General features: G+C 39.7%; 1 protein-coding gene across 1 annotated transcript in view; it reads right to left on the bottom strand.

Annotated features, from left to right (window-relative positions):
* The window catches only part of MORC1 (MORC family CW-type zinc finger 1), a 184931-nt gene that overhangs the window by 76481 nt on the left and 89618 nt on the right, over positions 1-18832 (bottom strand). Inside the window, 2 exon segments of the mRNA XM_065875870.1 lie at positions 10879-11017; positions 16026-16131. Coding sequence (XP_065731942.1) covers positions 10879-11017; positions 16026-16131 — 245 coding nt within the window.

The following is an 18832-nucleotide window of genomic DNA, read 5'->3' as shown; positions in this document are numbered from 1 at the left end:
CCCCCAAAATATTTATTTATATTCCAAAGGGTAAGAGTAAGAACCCAGAATCCTTCTCAAAGAGCAAAGAAGTGTGCTTGTCTGTCAGGGGGTAGTGTAGGGCTAGGGAGATGGCCGTCCCTCTCCTATATAAATATCCAGATTCATTTCTTTCAGAGTTCCATGCTAGTGGTACAAACTCCAGTATATGTAGGATAGCATACGATCTGCCTCATCTCATCCGTTGCCCCAGGGGTACAAATTAGGGCAAAAGGGAATCAGCACGATTATTTGCTATAATTAAATAATGATCTGCTCTGCTCCAGAAACCTCATGTTTGCATTCAGAATAAAATTAATATATATAGATATTTTAAACTTAGCCTGTAAATGAAGATGGGCAACTAATACGCATAGGCTCTAAAATTGGATGTGTCTTCATAAATATCTAGTCTAATCCCCTTTTACTGAGCTGGAGGGGGAGGGGTATACTAGGATCAAGGACTAGTGACATCAGACAGACCTGAGGTCACTCAGCTTATAAACAGCAGAGCCAGGACCTGAAGTTAGGTATTCTGACAGCAGGCCAGTGTACTATCCGCCATATTCTGCTTCCACAGCCTCCTTCTTCAAGGAGCCCCTAAGCATCCCTCCCTCTGCACAGCTTTCCAAAATGATCACTGCCCTCCAACTCTGCCTAATATAGTCAGAGCTCCTCAAAAAGTAAAAAAATCTGATTACCATTAGTTATTAATTACCCAATTTCTCCCACACTGAAGAGCTATCAATCCAAACTGAAAGCAGGAGAGCAGAGTAGTTCAAACAGCTTTGAACTGAGAATTAATCTCATTTTTAATTTTTTTTGGCCATGCTGTGTGGCATGTGGGATCTTAGTTCCCTGACCAGGAATCGAACCTGTGCCCCATGCCGTGGAAGCACGGAGTCTCAACCACTGGACCTCCAGGGAAGGCCTTCAATCTCATATTTTTGATCTAGCTCTATTCCTACCTTGTTTCTGTGACCTCAGCCAGAGAGGCAACACAGTCTAGTAATAGAATGAGGGGTCTGGAGCTTGACTGTGTCAGTTGAAATCACAGTTCTGCAGATTCCTAACCCCACACTTGGCAAGTTACTTCTCTGTGTCTCGGTTTCCTCGTGGACAAAACAGGACTCACAACAATCATAAGGATTCAATGAGTTGTTATATTTAAAGCACGTCATAGTTCCCTGATAACTCAGTGGTTAAGAATCCACCTGCCAATGCAGGGAACACAGGTTCGAGTCCTGGTCCGGGAAGATCCCACATACCGTGGAGCAACTAAGCCCGTGCACCACAACTACTGAGCCTGAGCTCTAGAGCCTGCGAGCCACAGCTACTGAGCTCGTGTGCCACAACTACTGAAGCCCGCACACCTAGAGCCCATGCTCCACCAACAAGAGAAGCCACCGCAATGAGAAGCCTGCGCACCGCAACGAAGAGTAGCCCCTGCTCGCCGCAACCAGAGAAAGCCCAAGCACAGCAACAAAGACCCAATGCAGCCACAAATAAATAAATAAATAACTTTAAATAAATAAATAAAGCACCTCTAAGGGGGGCACATTGTAAGTGCTCTTATCATTTAATCCTTCCATTCAACCTTCTCATTTAAGTTTCCACATGTATGTAATATGTACATTTAGAGTAATCATTCAGGGTAGTTTTAGAATTCACCAAAATATACATAACTATGGAAATCTTAGGGAAGAAACTGGAGAGGAGAAGGGAATTGGACATACAAAAACTATGCAATTATCTTTTACTACAAAAAACCTGCTGTGATCAAACGGTACAGTATATACAGAACCACGTGGCAGATAAATCATGAAGCAAATGAAGTGTGAGCTTCAGGACCCCTCCCTTACACAGGGCCCTGTGTCTCACTTCGTGTTTATAACTTTGCACCTTCTTTTTTGAAGGGGATCCCCCAAAATGTATAAACCTCAGACTCCAAAAAACTAGATCTGCCCTTGTTCAGAAGTATTTCAAATAATACTTAGTTATTTTCAAATGCCAGGTATTACTACTAGTGGTCTCAGCTAGAAGACCTTCTTGAGGATTCTCAGAGTAGAGGAAGGATGATTCTAGACCACTGCAAAGCAAAAGTCATGGACAAACTTCAGTTATTTCTCTTGGATTGGATTAGAACCCCCCAGTGTGTCAAGAGACCCCATGCCCTTTGTTAGAAGGCTGGGCCCAGCCAAGCAAGATTGACTGGAGGAGTGGGAGGTTAAATCATATACTGGTAAGGGACAAGGTGGAAAATGTAACTCAAGTGAGATTAAGTTTAAATTCTGCTTAAGCCTACAGGAGTTAGGACAGAAGAATGATACAGATTCAGATCAAGAATATGATCAGGAAAAAAAAAAAGAATATGATCAGGAGACAAAGACTTAACAAGGTTAAATTGAGGGGCACAAGCTATGGAGTTTGAGTTCAAAATCAGAAAAATCATGAGGTACATTTCCTTAAACTGAATTCAAAATGTAAAGTTGGGTCCTGAGTAAGAAGTGAGATTAGGTCTAACAGATGAGAAACAGTATTCAAGCTCAGAGGGGAGGGCTCAGGAGGGCTGGTGCTCAGAGGTACAGGCTCAGACACACAGGGTTCCTTCAGAGGGAACCAGAGAGTAGCCTGCTCTGCAAGGAAGCCAAACACCTGAACCTCACTCTGAGAAGAGTCAGGAAACAGGCCCTGAGGTGCATCTGGGATACGAGGCAGCCTCTGACTGTTCCTGATTAGTACGTGCACTCATCAAAAACTGGTTGTGGATAGAGTTCAGGTGCTTATGGGCACTGATCAAATAGGTGTATTTGCAGTGAAACCCAAATTAGTATTCTCTGCAGTGAAAATCATTCAGGCAACACACCTAAACCTCTCCTTCTCTCTGTGTCTCTGCAGATGTGACTAAGAATGGCTGATTGACATGCAGAGAGGGAAGTAATGCGGCAAGACTGCCAGCCACTGTCAAAGCTACTTCTGTCCTTCTCAGAGGAAGGATGAGCTCCCTCTGGAGTTCCTACTGTCCCTCAGCAACAACGTTTGGTCACTTATGTGAAACCCAGGAGCAGACAACAATGGATGGCATTCCTTGGTCCCAACCTCCAGGACAAAACAGGGTGACTTATGAAGCCAGGAGCTGGGACTGTCATAGACTCCCCACACCACACTGTTCCCTGAAGCCAGGCTGTTCTGATGCTCCTATCACAGGTACTATCCTGGTTTGTTTAGTAAACTACAGTGCTGTTCTGTCAGGTAGTGTGACATCAGCTCCTCAAGAAACGATGAATAAGAAAATAATTTGACGGACCATTTTCTCATACCATATACAAAAATAAACTCAAAATGGGTTAAAGACTCAAATGTAAGACCTGAAACCATAAAACTCCTAGAAGAGGCTTCCCTGGTGGCACAGTGGTTGAGAGTCCACCTGTCGATGCAGGGGACACGGGTTCGTGCCCCGGTCCGGCAGGATCCCACATGCTGCAGAGTGGCTGGGCCCGTGAGCCATGGCCGCTGAGCCTGCATGTCTGGAGCCTGTGCCCCGCAACGGGAGAGGCCACAACAGTGAGAGGCCCGCGTACCGCAAAAAGAACAAACTCCTAGAAGAAAACATATGCAGTAAACTTTTTGACATCAGGCTTAGCAATATTTTTTTGGATCTGTCTCCTCAGACAGGGCAACAAAAGGAAAAATAAACAACTGGGACTACATCATACTAAAAAGCTTTTGCACAGCATAGGAAACCATCAACAAAAGGAAAGGCAACCTACTGAATGGGAGAAGATATTTGCAAATCTGACAAGGGGTTGATATCCAAAATATATAAAGAACTTACATAACCTCAGTATCAAAAAAACCCCAAACAACCCAATTAAAAATGGGCAGGGAACCTAAATAGACATTTTCTCAAAGAAGACATAGAGATGGCTGATCAACACATGAAAAGATGCTCAACATCACTAATCATCAGGGAAATGCAAACCAAAACCACAATGAGATTAGATGACACCTCACACCTGTCAGAATGGCTATCGTCAAAAAGACAAAAAATAACAAGTGTTGGTGAGGATGTGGAAAAAAGGGAACCCCTGTGCACCACTGGCAGAAATGTCTTGGTGCAGCCACTATGGAAAACAGTATGGATGTTCCCCAGAAAACTAAAAACAGAACTATCATACGATCCAGCAATTCCATTTCTGGATATTTATCCGAAGAAAACAAAAACACTAATTCAAAAAGTATATGTATCCCTATGTTCACTGCAGCACTATTTACAATAGCCAAGATATGGAAACAACTTAAATGCCCGTGGACAGATGAATGGATGAAGAAGATGTAGCATATATACATACAATGGAATACTAGTCCACCATAAAAATAGAATGAACTCTTGCCATCCGTGACAACATGGATATATCTAGAGGGTATTATGCTAAGTGAAATAAGTCAGACAGAGAAAGACAAATACCACAAGATCTCACTCATATGTGGAGCATAAAAAAAAATGGACAAAGCAAAACAGAAACAGATTCATAGACACAAACTGGTGGCTGCCAGAGGGGAAGGGGATGAGGAAATGGGCAACATAGGTGAAAGTGATTAAGAGATACAAAATTCCAGTTATAAAATAAATAAGTCAAGAGGATGTAGTGTACAGCATAAGGGATACAGTCAATAATATTGTAATAACCCTTTGTGGTAGCAGATGGTAGCTAAACATTGTGGTGATCATTTTGTCACATAAAAAATATTGAATCAGTATGTTATACACCTGAAACTACTATAACACTGTATGTCAATTATAATTCTATAAAAAAAAGAAAAGAATTTGGACAAGTAAATCAAGCTAAGGAGTTGAACAGCTGCAGTTCAACGTCTACTGTGCCCAACAATGAGCCAGATGTGATGGTGAGAGGTACATGAGAAGATGAACACATGATACCTGCTCTCAAGGAACTCCTACATTAGTTCCTCATGAGCAATAACATCTCGTCTGCTATGCTGTAAACACAGGGCCAACCAGGGTGAGTATATCATGCATTATCCTTTTTGGAAAGGCAATGCATCACCATAGAAAAATGGGATCTTTGTAGCAAGAGTAATAAAGTAAAACATTTCAATCACAGGGAGTATATTAGCCTCTTGTTAGACAAGAGTCTTTAGGTGTCATAAATTTTAGATCATGGCAGTTTATGTAAGGAGGCTGAAAATTACTCAATGAATAAATATATTTTCTAAGGCATCTGTCTCCATAGTTATACAGATTTGAAATCTCAGCATCCTACACAATAATGACACATTAAAACGATTAAATTCTAAATGGGAAAATGCATCCACATTCTTCATTATAAAGTTGTGCTCAGACATGCCATTTCAATTTGAAAAACACGGCTACAAGTTCAGCAAGCCTTCTTTGCCTCACATTTACCGCTAAAACAGCCAATGTGGGAATTGCCAGACTATACGGTTTCAGTTTGTGTGTCCACATGAGCACCGCAAAAGAACAGAATGCTACTGCTAGAGTTCCTTTCCAACAGGCATGGAATTTTACAAAGGCTATTCATTTGACGCAAAAACTATGAATGTGACAAATGAAATCCAAATATAGTCTCTATACTCCCACTCAAATGCAACACTTTATTTTCACCAAGTGTAAGAACATTATGGTCTCCAAGAATATATGCAGAAGATTTTAAGTCTAACCTACATAACTTCAACCAATCCAATGAAAAATATCTATTATCTTTCTACCTATTTGTGAAGAATCCTTTTACCTATTTGTGAAGGAACAAATCAAATTGTTCCTTCAATTCTTCACTCGTTGTTTGGTGAACACCTACTCCGTAAAATGGCCAGGCCTAGGTGTTGTTGGAAACGCAATGAATAAGAATGGTCTCTTCTTTCAAAAATCTTATAGTCGAATATAGGAGACCGATCAGGTATACAACTAACTATAATACCAGGTAGAAAGTGAAACATGCTCTTGAGAAAGACAAACATCAAGGGCAAAGGGGGCTGGAAGGAAGGAGATATTTTTACAGGTAGGGAAATGAGAAAAAACTTCACACAGCAATGACATTAGTTTGGGATCTTGAAGGACTAGGGAAGGGGCAGAGGTCATTTCAGAAAAAATGGCAGGAACGAAGGCACTCAGCAGTGTGGAAGTGGAGAAAGCAGATAAGGAACATGGGGCAGCTCAGTGGGAGAATGCTGCAGAAGGGAAGAAACTCAGGCCAAAAAAGGAGTAGTGTCAGATTAGAGAGAGCCTGAACTATGGCTCCAGATGAGAAATAAACATTAATCAGAAAAGATTAACCCAGAAAGACCTAGAGAATACATAAGCAATACAGCACATTTGCACAAACATATTGATTATATAAATATACTACCCATGAACTATACTTATGTACAAATGGGTAAATATAGAGCAGGCTTCATTCAGGGAATCAAGTTATCATCTGCCTTATAATGATTTGAAGACATTAAGTGGATTTGAAGTGATACCAAAAATCCCTGAATGAAATGGACCTAAAACTATATTCCGTGTGTTTGATTATGACATAGTTGTCCTGTCGTACAATAGAAGGTAGAAGAGACTGTAAATTGTGAGTTAAAACTGAGAAAGGGGAAAAATTGAGGACTGGAAAATCCTCACATGCAGAGGACTTGACTCTGTAACTCTACCTTATGGTTTTAAAGTTATTGTCTAGGCTTACTGAAAAACAGAATAACAATTATCTAGATGATAGGCCAATTAGTAGCTAAACAATCACGAGAGACGATGAAAATGCTTCATTGCTTGGCCAGCAGGTGGCACTTGTCACTCGATATAGAAGGGTGAGGGGAAACGTGGAGTTAGGAATTCATCTATTCAGAAAGGAGAAAAAGAATGGGCTGTTCCAGAAGCACAATTTATAAAGAGCCCTTGGCTTGCTGACACAGCTTATCAATAACATCTTGGATTTGAGTCCTCCTATTAGGTTTACGGAACTTACACATTTCCCTTAACAAATATGATTTGCATTTTATCAGTTTGTTACCTTTGTCAATGTTCTCATATCCTTTTTGTCTGTATTTATCATATGATACTGTGAGCAGATCGGTGCTGGAATTGGGCAAAAAGGAAACAAAGTCCAACTTCACCATTTAAAGATGTTTGGCTGATTCAAGTTATCGAACTTCTCTGAAATTCACTCCCCTTCTGATGCTATAATTGATATAATTAGCTGTAATGTTGTGGGGATTAAATATGATACCATCTGTGGAAATGACAGCTTTGGGCCTAGCTATTTCATTTTCTCCTAGAGGACAAGATCTAATCATTGAGGTACCTCTTCTACCAGAAGAGTTTTCTGAATCACTGTGAATTTTCGGTAACTAGGGCACCCTGTGGGTAGGACACCTAAAATTTAGACTTTTGTCACCCTACATACCAGTAGGGTGTATGAGGGGTGGAAAAGAGGCTGTAGCTGCTGATTTCTGATACTAGTACCATAATACTACCCTTCCTACCATTATTCTATCCCTTTTGGTTGTCAATGACACAAAACCCAGAACCAAAGAATCTAGATCCAGAAAGGTCTTTGATTTACTAAGTCAACATTTCATTTTCCAGATCAGGATGCCTTCTGCCACTAAAGCTGAAATGCAAGACAGTAAGAAATAGCGTGGGCAGATATAGGTCATTTTTATATTTGCTCCCCAGATTTAATCAATGGATAAGTGAGCATTGGCAGTGGGAGGCAGGAAGAGAGAACAGGAGGTGGGCAAACCATAATTTCATAGCATGCAGCTCATTATTTCCTGATATTGAGAGACTGGGCACCATTAATAGACAGTGGAATCATGGTAATACACTAGCCATTACTTGATTTTCCAGTGGTGCCTACCCTACACCTGAATCACATCTGCCCTGAACGTGAATGGCACCAACGCCCTGTTTTTGTAGCTTTCCCACCCTTCCTATGTCATAGTCTAACAGCACTTCTTCTAAAAAGCAGTCAGGAAGAAAGTAAATTCTCACTGAACATTGGATGGTTTTGAGTCTTTTTTCTGGCATCAGGCAGCTATCACCTAATTAGTTTTTGAATACTTTCATGATTTATTTTTGTGAAAGGGGAACTGAGGTCACCTTTCAGAGGTCCTCTATTCAGTAATTACCATATTTTATAATGAGTTACACAGTTTTTAAAAGACAAATATGTCACACAAATGCTGACTTTATTTTTAAAAATACGTAAGTTTAGCATGTAATTTAAAAGATTGGTTCTATGAAGGAACAAGCCCATGCTCATCTCCAAGTCTACATTTATAATGTTCTTCTCACATATAAAATGCCCTGTACTTTCCCTTTATTTACCCTAAATAGACTTCAAGATACAAGTTAAGTGCCACTTCCTCTATGAAGCTTTTTTGAATGAAGCTGCCCTCACTATCTCCTTGTAATAAACTTCTAATTTAGTTTCCACTATGATCAGACAAGTAGTAAACTAGTACTGTCTTACAGTAGTGGCTATCTTTTAAATAGCTGTCAGACTTGGTCCTCAAAGGGACTGTATATTATCTGAGGGCATATTTTATTTTGTGATTCAACCACTATCTGTTGAGTACATACTACATGCCAGGCAGTGTTTTTGGTAATACAGACAATGAACAAAACCAAAACCAGCCTTGCAGTCACGGGGCTTACATTCTGGTGTTAGAGTCACTCTATTCCCCACCATTCTTAGCATGGGACAGACCCAAGGGCAAGTATGTGTTCAATGACCACATCAAAATCAACTGGTTGCCCGTGGTTAGGTGACCCCTAGCCAAACTCTTCCTTGACTACCACAAAAATAGGGTCAGTGAAGGGCTCTGCATGCTGGAAGTGTGTTAAAGATGCAAGGATTGGGACTTCCCTGGTAGTCCAGTGGTTAAGAATCTACACTTCCACTGCAGGGGGCACGAGTTTGATCCCTGGTCAAGAAACTAAGATTCCACATGTCGAACGATGTGGCCAAAAAAATTAAAAAGGAAAGAAGAAAAAAGATGTGAGGATTATTTTCACAGAACGGGGTAGGGGAGGATGGTGAAGAGTCTTAAAGTCCTTTCAACCGGTAGGAGTATGTTTCTATTTAAGTCCTGCCAAAACTTCTTTGTTTATATCTAAAGCAGACTGAATCTATAAACCTGGCTCAAAATTTTTATGAAAAAATCAACTACCAAGAAAGAAAGAATAAGTAGAACAGATGGCCCAAATCTGTTACTCCATCAGCCTCTATCAAAATCTCTACCTCAATGATGAATAAAACATCCAATCCCAAACAAAGAAAAAGTAGTTAAGACTTAGTGATTGACACTATCACTATCTAAGGGTCAGCTCTGACCTCTGTAAGAAAAGAAATATCCAGACTACAATAAAGATAAAATCAATTCAGGATGTTTTGAATGCCTTCACAAAGCTACAAGAAGTGGTAAGCAAAATAAGAAACAAAACAAATTAAGATATTTCACACTGAAAAGATTTGACTTCACCTAATTGTTTATAAAAATAACCACAGGGCTTCCCTGGTGGCTCAGTGGTTGAGAGTCCACCTGCCGAGGCAGGGGACACGGGTTCGTGCCCCGGTCCGGGAAGATCCCACATGCTGCGGGGCGGCTGGGCCCGTGAGCCATGGCCGCTGAGCCTGCGCGCCCGGAGCCTGTGCAGAGAGGCCACAACAGCGAGAGGCCCGCGTACCGCAAAAAAATAAAATAAAATAAATAAACACAGGGGGTGATATTTTTACATCTGACCTGTTCTCAAAACCACAACCAGATGCTCTAAGAATTGTAAAAAGTTGAGCCACTTTTAGGGATTGAAGAATGCTTAGGAGAATATGTTTCTAAATAACTCTCAGTTATCTTCCCAAAAGAAACCCTGAGACTCCAGACTGAAAAGGGAGGGTCAGGTTTTGTTGTCTGTGATCACAGGTGCTGGTTGACCTGCATGGCAGATCCCCAGCAACGTGGGAGGGGTAAGAAGATGAAGCTGGGGTAGAAAAGAAAGTTCATCTTCTAAGAACCCAGGAATACATGTAATAATCAGGTGGTAAGCCTGGATGTCTTAACTCCCACCCAGAAAGGCAGTTTTCTACTCAAGTAAGCATCTTATTTCCTGACATCTACACAGGAGTCAACATATTTGGACATATGCTGCGGACCTCCTCAATTCCTATTTGAGGAGCTTGACAGGCTACACAATTAAAAAATGCTGAAGTTGGGTGCTAAATTTATAAACAGAGATGTAATTAATTTATTAAGAGATTAAAACAATAATTCTGCATGCCACTTTCACTTGCAACTGTCATGGTTACCTACATTTACTGATAGTAATATTTTATTTATTGAATTTTCTTAATAATTAAATACGACTTTAAATTGCTGTATTAACAGGCTAATATTTTAAAAGAACAACTCTTTATCTCAAAAACCCAGGGAAGAAGCCCAAAGAAATAAAAAGAGCCTAATCTTTGGAGTCATACAGACCAGTGTCCCAAACTTGACCCTGGGCCCTTCGACACGCTGGTTGGCTTCTACATCCTAGAGTGGAAATATATTCCCCTGTTCCTCACACACACTGTTGTGGAGATGGACTTGGATATCACGTACAAAATGTAGTATTATTTGAAGAAGTTCTCTTCCTTTCTGGACCCTTGGAGTACTAGGGATCAACTCTAGAACAGTCCTTAGATCCAAAATTAAGAGGGGGTGACAAAAAAAGATGAAAAAAAGAGGCTACATATTTTACTCGGGTAAAACACATCAGTCAATTTGAACACACAAAATCAACAGCTCAAGACTCTGGGTAGATTTTGGAAAGAATAACTAACGGCTCACCTGTTGATGAGGTTCTTCCAGTCGATTTTGATACCTCTGGACTGACTCTCGAAGTTGCTTGTCTTTCTCATTTTTTGATGGTGATACTGTGCTTGTAGTGCCCAGGGGGATGGAAGGTAGTCGTTGGGTCTGATGACAACTTTTCACAATCAACAAGTACAAGAGATAACATCAGGAGGAAATATAAAACTATTTACTGTCCGTAAAAGATTATTTACTTCTACCAGGAGTAACTTCTCTGGCTTATATCCAAAACTCAAATGCAGCCTTGCTCAAATAGAGCATTATATTGAGAATTTAGGTAATACATGACCTTAAATCTCCAATTTGCTTGGAAAAGAACTTACTGGAAAATGTGGAGGGTAGTATATATTTATGAGAATGGGAGAATATTCATTATTTACTAATGCTTCACTTATCCTGCGTTATCATGAAATGAGGCCTTTTGCAAAAATGTTTTTTAGATAATTGAAGCTTACCTTATTACTACCAAGCGTTTTTTTTCTTCCAAAAAAATTTGGGATTGAAATCTATATGTCTCTGTAAAATACACCAAATAATTCTGCTTCTGAAACATAGAGATCCTTCGTTTGATGACACAGAATCACTGTGAAGACCAGCAACTACTGTGATGGGAGGTGGTACTCAGGGACCACTCTGGGGGTTACGGAGCCACGTAGTGGAGTCCTTCATCAAGCTGCCCGGTGACCTGATACAGCACCCTAGCACCCTCCTCTCCCTGCTGCACCTGATGCTGGTGGGCACTCTGCTTCCCAGCCTTACTGATGTGCTGTCTCCAACCACTAGTAGGTTAATACATGTATTATTGTACATAGTCAAGTAGAATTGTGTTTAAATTGTGATAAAAAGGCTGTGCGTGAGGGCGTCCATCTTTATGGTTACAAAAAATACTAATGATTTTTGAGACATATGGTTGGAGAGGTTTGAAGCCTTTTTTTTTTCCTACTTCTGGTTTCATGGCTATGTTTTGGGGAGCTGAGCTAGCCAAATTGTTGAAAAATTGAGATATCATCTTATTCACTTTGGTATGGAGGCTTGGCAGAGACAAGAAGTTCCATTCCCACTGGACATGGCCTCAGTTCAGGGCATGGCTGGGGACATGGTGGGGGGGTGGGAGGAGGGAACAAAATGCTGAGGTCTATTCTTAGAGCCTGCTTTACACAAGAATGATTTTTCATCATTGGTAGGTACCAAAAAGAGGGGGAAGTTCATGTTCTAAAATAAATGGGTATTAAGCTAGGAAAGGGAGGAGGAAGTTGAAAATAGAGAAAAGGACTTCTCCCACCTGAAACAGTGTAGGAAAAGCAAAGCATATCATACCCACTATATTTCTCTATTTTTCAAGGCTGCAGCATATACTTTTCTTGCTCCCACCAGCAGAGAAGAGTGAGGACTACAATCAAATTCAAATACTACTGTGAAAAAACACTTAATTTCACCCACATATGGTATTTGTTTTTACTGTTATTTTCAAAGAAAGGTGGTAGGTAAACAAACCAGGGGACACCTACCTACATATATATAACCACCTGCAGTGTTCATTTGAAGACATCTGTGGGGTGGTGCCTACACAGGTTTCTATTTCATTTGAGAAAAGAATCTTGTGGCAGCATTAAGTTTTTATTTAGAAAAGAGAAACCTCAGATATTTTATTAAAATGCAATCCATCCAATTGTCCTCAAAGATTTTTAGAAACAAATTAAATTTTAATATGAAATACAAGCCACAGATATTTTTTAACATCCTTTTCAAAATTCAGATATTTGGGTTTAGTCAAATGATAGGCATCATTTTTACCCTGCTGGTGAACCCTATTTTCAATACAAAGAAATGTATAGAATGAATGTAATGGAAGCACACTGATATTTACTTCTTGGGTACTGTGACAAAAATGTGTAGCCTCCCTCTGTGCTTAAGGTGGAAAACAAAAAGAGGCTTCGGTGGTCTGAAAAAGAATGGCTCCTTTTTACCCTGCCTGGGTCACCAACTCTAAATACTACCATTTGTAAAATGGTGTGTTTTGTCACCATAAAGTATTTGTCTGGAATTAGGCTTTCTGAGATAAGGATCCTTTCGGAGAGTCCATGATATAGTAAAGCAGAAGGAGTACAGGTTTTGCATCAAACTGCTTGGCTTCAAGTTTCAGGTTTAGGGAGGAATCCTGGACAGGTCACTGGACCTCCCTTAGTCTCACTGTTTTCTCCTCTGAGAAACAGATAAAGCTCACGTGATTATTGTAAAGAGGAAATGACATAATGTGTAATTGCTATGTAAGAGAGAGCTATTATTATGTTTCCTGCCCCAGTTCTGGTTACACAGACATTGTTCACTCAAATGCTATTCAGTGGCATTAACCCTGAGGACAACTGGCAATTAACTGCTGACAATAAACCGTATTTTCTGTAAATACAGACGATGCCACTTTTCGCCCCATTACTCTGTCCTTCCGCTCATCAAATGTTGCCTAATAAATAACTATATTTCACATCTCATCACTTTAACACACTTATTTTATGTGATTCTATCCAAATCCAATAGCACATATGTATCAGGGTTTTGCTATTTCATGGTTTAGTCTCAAATTATGCATGGCCCATCCAAACATACTGGATCAGAGGACTGAGCGAGGTCATCAGATCAACTCCTCTTCCCTTGGGAATCTTCATCTGCATTGCTGTTAACGATCTCCCATAAAGAAGTGTCAGCTCTCAAAAAACTGCCCGGGCTTCCCTGGTGGCGCAATGGTTAAGAGTCTGCCTGCCGATGCAGGGGACACGGGTTCGTGCCCCAGTCTGGGAAGATCCCACATGCCTCGGAGCGGCTGGGCCCGTGAGCCATGGCCGCTGAGCCTGCACGTCTGGAGCCTGTGCTCCACAACGGGAGAGGCCACAACAGTGAGAGGCCCGCATATCGCAAAAAAAAAAAAAAAAAAAAAAAAAGAAACTGCCCTTATAATCAGGAGTTTTTCTCTACAGCTCCCATTTCTAAATCTCTTGCTATCACTTTAAGCATATTTTTTGTCCTAATCTTTTCAGTGGAAATGAAATACAGATGGTCAAAATTATGTCAGTATATTTAAAGAATCAAGGACTTAAGAAATTAGAAATATAAGAAGATTTTTTGCATTTCAGGCTTTTAAGGTCCATCAGTTTCCTGCCAACATGGCAAATTTATGTTGCCTGTCATCACAAGTGGCAGTGTTGTGATGTGTAAAAGAGAATTAATACAGTTCTGAAACTAATTTTATAACGTTCTGTGATGGCATCATCACTTTTCAAGGAGACGAGGGGGCAACCATGCCAATTCAAGGACAATAGTAAGTTTGAGAAAAGGGAAGCTACAGAGGACACATTCCCAGTTCTGTGGGTCCGAGAAGGCCTAAGACTGGGGTGAGAAGTAATGGGTATATGGTTAGAATGTGGGGAGGAATCTAAATTCTCATGGCTTGTTACCAAGGGGCCCCCAGTGACCAGGGACTTAGATTGTCCTTACAAGGGGCTCAGTTGGACCTAGAAAACAGGCAGAAGGTCCTATTATTACACTCCATCCTAGGTGATGGGAAGATGAGTTAAAGAGAGGTTATATCATTTGTCCAAGGCTTCAGAGGCTAATGAAGCCAGGAGTCAAACCCAGGCAGTCTGGACCCAGAGTCTAAACTCTAAACACTATCCTACACTGTATGAAAGTTCTGAGCTCACAGAAAGTGATCAATATTATTAACTTTTTTTTTTTTTGACACTTGCGGGCTTGGACCAATTTTACTTACATTTCCTAGCATAAGGCTTTCCACGCAGAAATTTAAAAATCAAAACCAAAACAACAACAAAAAACTTCTCTTAAACAACCCTTGGGTGAAAATCATGACAATGACAATGAAAACACTACCTATTCTTAATATTGAAACTGAGCCGCCACTGTGTTCCTATTTGGAAGATATTTAAGTTACAAGTTAGGACTAGAATCACGTTGGGAGTTAGAAGACCTGGGCCAGTGGCTTCATGAACAGGCTTCTCACCCCCACATTTTGGGCTTCAATTTCCATTTCTCTAAAATGAAGAAGTGAGACTATATCACTGTTTTATAATCACGCTCCCTGGAGCTCTAAGCTTTTTAGAGAGAGTAGAGACAGAAATGAGAAGTGGATACTTCTGGCCTCCAGATTCTCAACCTCCAATTAAATCAGGACAGTTCTGTTTTTATCTGTTTTATATACTTGAGGTCAGAGACAAATTTTATTTGGGGGAGAAAAAAAAAAAAGATTCTGCTGCAAACCAAGAAAGGGAGACTGAAAAACCCCTTGGGCCATGTGAAATCTAAGAGCCCCTGTCACCTCTGACATTTTTTGTTAATCTCTAAATATGATTAACCTGGAGACTCCAGGTGGCAGGGGTTTTAGTAGCAGTTTCTAAATGTTTTCTTCTTTCTAATTTTTATTCAGTTGCTCTTTATTTTTTATTCAGGGCTGGATAAAAATAAACAAGAGTTACTACCCTAATGTCTGTATTAGCAATATTGATCCACCTATCCAGGTCAAAGTACTTAGAATAAACTCCATGGAAAAGCGATGCTTCACTTAAGGGTGCCTTTGTTAAAGGGGAGTATTAACTCTTTTGCCCACAAGGAAAAGAAGTAAGTCAAAAGGGCTTGTAATAACATTGACATTCATCAATATTTAATTGGGTTTTTTTTCCTGTTTTAGTCTGAACTTCTTCCTCCAAAAGCACAAAGCAATGAAATCAATATATGACTTAAACAGGAAAAGCACATAGTCTAACAGTTTAGTGCCTCTAGAGACACCCTCTAGATAAGACTCCTGCAGGATAAGATTGTACATTGCGTGTAAATGAACTGGAAGGCAGAACTCTTAAAACACCAGGGTAGGTCTCCCGCTAGTGGAAGCACAGAGCTGCACACCAAATGCTGACAAAAAGTTACACCCAGGACTCTTCTTAACTTGATGGAAAAGAATACTAACGAAATATCCTTCCAGAGGTGGCAAGGAGCTAGAAAGAGTTAGAAGAAATGACAGCTACTAAGCTAAAAATTATCTATGTATCCAGTGTCACACATATATATTTTAGGAATTAAAAATGAATAAAGAATTTTAGAAAACTATCAAAAACTACCTGTTTTCCAAGAGGTTAGCGTTATTAGCACAAATCCAGATGTCATAAATTTCTTTTTCCTGATAATTAGTAGAGGGAGGCAAGACTCTCCATTTAAGGCAAAGATCTAAAATAATCAAAACAAAACCATGTACATACAAGAAAGACCACAATCAGAAGTGAATCTAACGTAGTAAGATGTCAGGTTGCATATACCGAAAGTATGAGGTATTTCAATCCAAAGACAAGTGAATCCTTGATCATATACCATTATATTTGATGGCACAAATAGTTCAGGATTCTATGAGCTACCCTAGGACACCATCAATAAATTATTATTGTTGCTGCTGTTATTATTATTATCGCCATTATTGCTTAAGTTCTTTCCAGTTGGTTTCTACTAGTTTCAGCCAGAAGAATCTTAATAGGTCCCTCTTCACCTCTTCCCAAACCATATGAAGAGCTCCAGTGACCTGACTCTCCCATTTTTTCTGACCTATTATCTATCTGCCAACAATACCACTGTTCATCTCCAACCACATGACTAACATAACAAGGAAAATCAAGCTTTCTCTACCATTTACACATAGTTCCTTGCTCTGCATTTTTTTTTTTTTTTTACATCTCTTATCCTACTCTCCAGTCTACAGTCTTAACTTCTTTATCTCTTTCTCCCTTTCAGTCCCTTCTGGTTTTTAGGACTAAGGCACTCTACTCTCCCCAGGCTATTCCTTTAATCCTCAGTTCCCTCCAGACCCACTGTTAATGGCTCTTGGGTAAATACTTCCCTCTGCTCATATAAGATGGAGGCAGTTTGCACAGTGGTTAAGAATCTGAATAGCCCAGAAAATTAAAGTTATGGCAAACTCACTCATTTTTGTAATTCCCACAACCAATACCTACATCTTACTGCATCTGGCAACACAACAGCAAGCACCAGTTTTTAATAGAGTAGCCCTCACATTAAATAAAACCATCATAGACTATATTGTACAGTTATGTTGTTAATTTTCCTTTGAAATGTAAAATATTTTAAGCTTTTTTTTTTTGGTCAAAAGTGGTAACATCTTAACATACAAATACAAACCTCTTTGTAGTTGTAAGATTTAGCTTATAAATCGTTCAAATTGAAGTGAAAGATTACCAGGTCATTGTTAATGACCTAGTCTATTAAGAATATGTGTATTTTTGTAAAGGAAAAGCACTTGTAGATATTTAATCAGTACTATATGTCTGTTTTGAAGAAATAAAATGCTGCTTAGAGATTCTCTTTAAATATTTTTTATTGTTGTGCTCAAATGTATTTTCTGTTGATCTATGGAATGTCCTGTACAAAGCTGTATGGTTGTACTGTTGGGCTAGACACTTGTGTTTTTTAAAATCTGTACTTAGCCAAATGTATCTGACCATATTAAAATATAGTATCTTTGTTATTAAAAATTTGATTGCAAAAAAGAAAAAAAGAATCTGAATAGCTCCACAATGACTACCTCTATAACTCAGAAAAATTACTGCACTATGTTTCAGCATCATCATCTGTAAAAAGAGATTAATATTACTACTTACCTAAAAGAGTTCCTGAGGATTATATGATATAAAAACAATGATAAAAGCCAACACTGCTAGGTATTATCTGTGATGGTTACTTTTATGTGTCAATTTGATGGGGCCAAGGGGTGTCTGGATATTTGGTCAAACATTATTGTGAGTGTATCTGTGAGGATGTTTTGGATGAGATTAACATTTGAGCTGGTAGAATGAGTAAAGCACACTGTCTTCCCTAATATGGGTGGGCCTCAACAAATCAGTTGAAGGCCTGAATAGAGAGGGAAAAAAAAAAAAGCTGACACTCTTGCAAGTAAGAAGAAACCTCTGACTGTCTTGAACTGAGACATCAGTTTTTTTCTGCCTTCAGACTAGAACTAAAACATCGGCTCTTCCTGGGTATTGAGCCTGTCAACATTTAGACTGGAACTACATCATCAGGTCTTCTGGTTCTCAGGCCTTAAGACTCAAACTGGAATTAAACCAATGGCTCTTCTAGGTCTTCAGCTTGCTGACTACAGATCTTGGGAGTTGTCAGCCTCCTTAATCATGTGAGCCAATTTCCTATAATTAATATCTATCTAACTATCCATCCATCCGTCCATAAATCTATCTATCCTATTGGTTCTCTTTCTCTGGAGAACCCTAATACACTATCCCAAGCACTTAGTAAACTTTACATGTGTGAATTAATTGTATTTTCACAAAACTTCATGATGTAACTACAAATACTAACCTCATTTTATAAATAAGAAAACTGAGGCTTAGAGAAGTTAAGGAATTTACCCAGTTTCACACAGCTCTCAGGTACTGGAGATTGGATTCTGACAGTACCTTGCACATATCAAAAACACTGTCATTTTTAGCCAGTAATATTATCATCCAATAGGCTGTTGCATATAGTCATCAATTTCCTCAGTTATACCTTCTAAGCATCTGTCTGTCATTTGTGTTCCTCTTAAATCTCACTGCCATGCCTTTATTCAGACATTTACAGTTTCTCACCTGGATCCTGGATTATGCCAGTAGTCTCATCAGAGGTCTCACCCAACCTCTGCTCTAGCCCTCCTCCAAATCATCCTGCACTAAGCTGCCACAGCAATCTTACTACAAGTGACATCTAACCAGTCAGGTCCTCTTTGGACCACCCCAGGCTCAAGGCTGGGGAGGTGTTCCCTTGGCCCTGTGTAAATAGCTACAGGGTGATATTTTGTTTGCTTGACCACCTTCCCCACTGAATGGCCGATTCCCTGCAGACAGTAGAGACACATAATAACTGTTCA

This window comes from Phocoena phocoena, chromosome 4, assembly GCF_963924675.1.
Source record: "Phocoena phocoena chromosome 4, mPhoPho1.1, whole genome shotgun sequence".
NCBI lineage: Eukaryota > Metazoa > Chordata > Mammalia > Artiodactyla > Phocoenidae > Phocoena > Phocoena phocoena.
Note: the sequence above shows the minus strand (reverse complement) of the source record. Positions and strands in the feature narration are given on the sequence as shown.